Raw genomic sequence first — 5,131 nt, 5'->3', positions numbered from 1 at the left:
GGGATTAGCTCAGAACATTATTGAACTCGCCCCTACACTCAAATTATGTGGACATAATATAATCATAGTCGTTCTTTCGTATGTGAGCACACAAATATGCCATCACGTATGTTGATTGTGCCTTTGCATCAAATAAATAATTAATTTGAATAAACATGGCAACTGTTCTGATGACCGAGTGGAGTGACCTACATCTCACAAGTTGGCTATTTAAAGAAGCCTGGGATGTTGTTGCTATATTTAGTGGAAGCGAAAATTGTAGAGGCCATTACAGAACCACAGCTTAATAAATGTAAACTCTAAGGACGTTACCGACAGGCTATAGGTAAGAATGCTTGTCGGACAGTCATTCACCCAAAATGTTATTAACGCTTTAATCTCTGTAGGCTGTTTAGGCTACAATCGCGTCACAGCACAAGGCTCTATGATTTTTTCTTTTTTTCTTTTTCTTTTTCTTTTTACATTCAGTTCTTTGAAATGCTGAAAAAATTTACCAATAATATTCAAAACTACTGGGTTACTCAGACTATGGGATTATAGACTAATGTTTGTGTTTATGCCTGCCACATGTCGTCAGTGGCCAGATCTAGAGGGGGTGTGACTTGAATGGAGTTGTCGCCTACTGTCTTCATATCGGCGAATTAATTCTGGTAAGACTTTAGATGTTTAGGCTATTATGTGACGTTTATTTAACTTTACTAGCTGGTATTGACCTAGGTCTAGACACCAAGTCATACACGAAGGAAACCTTAATCGTAACCTACGATTTCTTGATTAGCCTAGGCTAGGCCTACTTGACTGCACGAAAGTTTTTGCCTACATTTGAGGTAGCCTAAACTCAAACATAGAGTAGGCCTAAAGAAAGACATACGTTTATTTTGATTTCGTTCAGATATAGGATAGGCCTATGCTACGTTGGTATTCAATTTTCTTTGATGAATAGGCCTATGCCATTAAAACACAAAATGATTGCATGGAAGGCTAGGTTTATAAATAACCATGGACAGCGAAACGGTTCAAACAGGTGGCTACTGTCTAATGCGTAGCTTGGACGTGAAAGTTACATTCTCACCATGTATCCATGAATGTAGCCTTAACCTTAATAACATGTTGCAATTTTTTTGCCAGTGGTTCTGGCTCAGAGTGTTTAAGAGAATGACACTACAATGGACAGCGGTGGCTCTTTTCCTCTACGCGGAGATAGCGTTCATTCTCATCCTCTGCATCCCCCTCCTGTCAGCCCACAGGTCCTGTCTGTCAATGTTTATTCATTGATAATATTTTTAATTGTTCATTCATTGCTTGTAGTGTTTTGCGCTGCAACATTTTTGTCTACATTGGTGAAATATCGGTTTAAACCATAGCCTACAGTATCTTTTGCAATGACTGAACAAATACCAATAGGCCTAAAGATCTTCTGTTTATCACTTCTCATATAGATGGCAGAAGATATTTAAGTGGAACATATGGAGCATGATGTCATCTTACTGGAACAGATTCTTTTTTGCCATGATATTGATCCTTATAGTTCTTTTTCTTGGTAAGTAGCATACCACTGTTGTAAAATAATAACCCTGGTGTGCTCACAGTAATTTGTCTGGTGATGATATTTATCTTGACCCCTTTACCTTGATCATCACCCTTTCAGATGCCTTCAGAGAAGTCAGGAAGTATTCAGCCGAGGAGGCGTTAACCGATTCCCAGCTGCAACCCAACTTCTCAGACCATGTGCACATGATGCTCTTTAGGGCCCAGAGGAATCTGTACATCTCTGGATTCTCCCTCTTTCACTGGCTGTGAGTAACTCAGATACTCACACACCACTGCTTCATACAGTCTGTATCATTGACATGTACGCCTCAGAAATACAAAATGCAATTTGTCAGTTATTCAGCTAGTCACAACACACCGTTTCCATGACAATCTCTGATAAATGGTCCTGATGTTTGGTGTTACTCTAGCATCATGCGGCGCATCATCACCCTGATCCACCAGGTGGCGCTAGCTGAGGACACTGCAGCTGCACTGCAAGCCCAGGCAGAAGGTGCCAACCAGGCTGCCACGAAATACATGGAGGAAAACCAGAAACTGAAAGATGTAAGTTTGGCCCTGTGGAATACTGAGTCGGTGCCATTGCCTTTGCATTACTACTGTACTATGCATGTTTTTTTTAAGCCTAATGTACCTTAACTGATCAGCTTAGTAGTCATTGGAATGGTCATTTGACTTATTCCAGGTTGAATGACGGCTGTCTCACTTCCCCCTAGCGACTGTGAGCGGAAAAACCACACTTGCAAGTTTGTGCCACCGGGCCGGTGCACTGACAAACAGAAAGTCTCTGGTCTTCTCCAATGCACCTGAGCACAAGAGGGTTTTTTCTCCCCCAAAGTCATGGATAACCTGCCCCCCCCCTTTTTTTTCCAACAGACCCTGCAGGAAGAGGACAGTGCGAAGTCCAAGAGAACCCAGCTGATGAGACAGGAAGTGCAGAGCGCAACAAAAGACCTCAGAGTCGCTGATGACGGTGAGTGTCTGTCTGACTCAGGGTGGTGCACAATCAAATACAGCTACTGCTGGCCTGGCTATGATGTGCAAAGACGTGATCGAATACAGCTAGTGCTGGCCTGGCTATGATATGCAGAAACGAGTCAGTGGACGACTAGTTTCATCAGAAACATCTGAATGATTTAAATGTTTTCCCCTCAGCATTGCGGAGGTCTCGGACTGAAGTGGAGGCAGTGAAGAAACAAGCTCAGGGACTCACTAGAGAGTATGATCGACTGCTGAAGGAACATCAGATGCTGCAGGTGCAGTGATTTCAGATTTAAATTAACGCATGAAGTATATACATACACACACACACACACACACACACGCACAGACACACAGACACACACACACACATACATGCACACTCACACACAGAGACAAACAGACAAACAGACAGACAGAAGAAAAAGAGACAGAGCAAATGTTAAAATTATTTTCCTTCTCTTACAGGAGAATCTTAAAAATGGATCCGAAGACAAAAAAGATCAATAGGCCAGAAACCCTAGTGAACCACAAATGTTGGCAAGTTATTCTTAACAGTACAGTAACTGTTTGCATGGAAAACACTTGAATTTAGACCACATCCCATTCCAGGTGCCATTTCTATCAGACCCCATTTTGGGATATTCTTGACCCTCCTGTGTGTTGTCATATACTATATCACCTACAGTATAACCTGCAACTAGGACATAACTCCTCTCTACGAGCCATTTCGATGCTTTATTCTTATTCTGGTGCAGCTCCTTGGCCATTATCAGAATAACTGTCATTATGCTTCACCAAGTGAATAATGCTTTCAAATCAATGACTGTACTAAAGTGTAATTAAAACAGAAAATGTTTGTTTAATGGTGCAAACGGCAATGCCTGTTTGCATCAAGTTGTAAACAACTGGCATATGGCCCCAATTCAGAACCTGATAGTCCTGTCCTGTTCGGTCAGGTCAGTCTACAGCAATGTGATGATGTTATACTGTAGGGAAGAAAAGAATGGCAAGAACAGAGTAACTCCTTTTGCAAGACTGTATTGTATTAAAAAAAAAATGGAATTTCAACTAGGCACAACGGTGGTTCAACATACTGTAAAATCAAGTAAATGAATACAACAAATCACTGCAATGGGCTAAGAAAAAAACAATGGAGTTTTCATACGCTGTGCATGAACAACACAAAGACAATCCTGTAGTCTTTTACAGAAGTATACATCTGCAAAACACAGAGAAAATTAAAACAACGAGGAACAGAGAGAAGAAACAACACACATTAAAATGCCCTGTAAAGCTATTATTTCTTGTATTATGAACCTCACTCATGTTGCAGTGTATGATATGTGTATGCAGACAGAGGTTTCGCAAATCCCGACAAGATAGTAATGTCAAGATATTTAGTTTCTTTTTGGAGCTGAGATGAAGCAGAAGCCTCCCATAATAACTAACAGTATAGTGTTCATACAGGAACATGAACTGAACTCCTGAGCTGTATGTGCATGTTGATTACATCTCATTGCACATCTTTCTCAATCTCTCTCCATCACACACACACACACACACACACACACACACACACACACATGCACACACACATGCACACACACGCGCACACACACACACACACACACACACACACACACACACACACACACACACACACACACACACACACACACACACACACACACACACACACACATACATGTAGCAATACTTCAAAGGTTGTCTTCATAAATAGTGTTACTTATGATGTTCCAAGCTTTTCCAGTGTTTGCTGAAGGGCTAAATGGGAACACAACAGTAGGCATCATCATAATATACTGTAGGAAATGCTTCCAATTATGTAAACAGACCCAAACTTCCCACCTCAACATTAGAAGTTATGGACCTCTCACACCACGCTAATATTCTTGAGCTAAGCATATGGTGTTGGCTGAATGAGAAGACATACACTGTAATTATATCATTTTGTGTCTCCATCTTCAGATGATGTTGTTTGTGTGTTTACATTAGAGAGTATCTATGACTCACCCAGTTTACCCATGTCCTGTTGATACCCCATTTAAGGCTTTGAAACACTGGAAAAGCAGTCACAGCCTATGACCTACATGGTAAAGAGATATTTGGCAGACTATTGCATGAATTGTATCTTTTACAGAAACATACCCAAGGAAAAAAACATAGCATCTTTAATAAGTTTAGTAAACACTATACCCTGTACACAGTCTTCCAAATATAAAAAACATCAGCGTCTACACAAAACACATTTACAAAATACTCAATAAAAACAAAAACAAACAAATAACATTATTAATTGTTTGCTAAAAAAATAGGCAGTAATTCCATTGAAAAACACAGCATATACATTCAAGAATTTAAAAACACATCTGTTTGTTTATTTCACATAAATCTACATGGGTCTGGTACAAATATATAAAATGTTTGCTCTGTGTGTGTACAGAATGGCCACTGGGTGGCTTTTTTCCAGGAAACAAAAAAACAAACAAACAAACAAACAAACATACAAAAAAAGAAAGATTTATATAATAGAGTTGCGGCTGTGTTGACCATCACAGCCGTGTCTCCTGGTCGA

General features: G+C 40.2%; 1 protein-coding gene across 2 annotated transcripts; it reads left to right on the top strand.

Moving 5' to 3' along the window:
* The first annotated feature begins 226 nt into the window (after nt 1-226).
* LOC134094561 (B-cell receptor-associated protein 29-like) lies at nt 227-3,855 on the top strand. 2 transcript variants are annotated; one of them, XM_062548147.1, is made up of 9 exons: nt 227-325; nt 578-650; nt 1,129-1,247; nt 1,440-1,540; nt 1,649-1,796; nt 1,962-2,097; nt 2,428-2,524; nt 2,707-2,807; nt 3,001-3,852. In XM_062548147.1, the coding sequence occupies exons 3-9, from the start codon at nt 1,156-1,158 to the stop codon at nt 3,040-3,042; spliced, it is 717 nt and encodes a 238-aa protein (XP_062404131.1). In that variant the 5' UTR covers nt 227-325; nt 578-650; nt 1,129-1,155; the 3' UTR covers nt 3,043-3,852. The 2 variants fall into 2 exon arrangements, with proteins under 2 accessions (XP_062404131.1, XP_062404132.1); XM_062548148.1 differs by lacking the exon at nt 578-650 and having other exon boundaries at nt 230-325; nt 3,001-3,855.
* Nucleotides 3,856-5,131: the final 1,276 nt, after the last annotated feature.

This window comes from Sardina pilchardus, chromosome 10 (genome assembly GCF_963854185.1).
Source record: "Sardina pilchardus chromosome 10, fSarPil1.1, whole genome shotgun sequence".
NCBI lineage: Eukaryota > Metazoa > Chordata > Actinopteri > Clupeiformes > Clupeidae > Sardina > Sardina pilchardus.
Note: the sequence above shows the minus strand (reverse complement) of the source record. Positions and strands in the feature narration are given on the sequence as shown.

Coding starts and splice junctions, on each gene's coding strand:
- LOC134094561 (XM_062548148.1), top strand. CDS start 1,156: ATGACACTACAATGGACAGCGGTGGCTCTTTTCCTCTACGCGGAGATA. Junction 1,541..1,648: donor CCTTATAGTTCTTTTTCTTG/GTAAGTAGCATA, acceptor TCACCCTTTCAG/ATGCCTTCAGAGAAGTCAGG. Junction 2,525..2,706: donor CCTCAGAGTCGCTGATGACG/GTGAGTGTCTGT, acceptor TTTTCCCCTCAG/CATTGCGGAGGTCTCGGACT.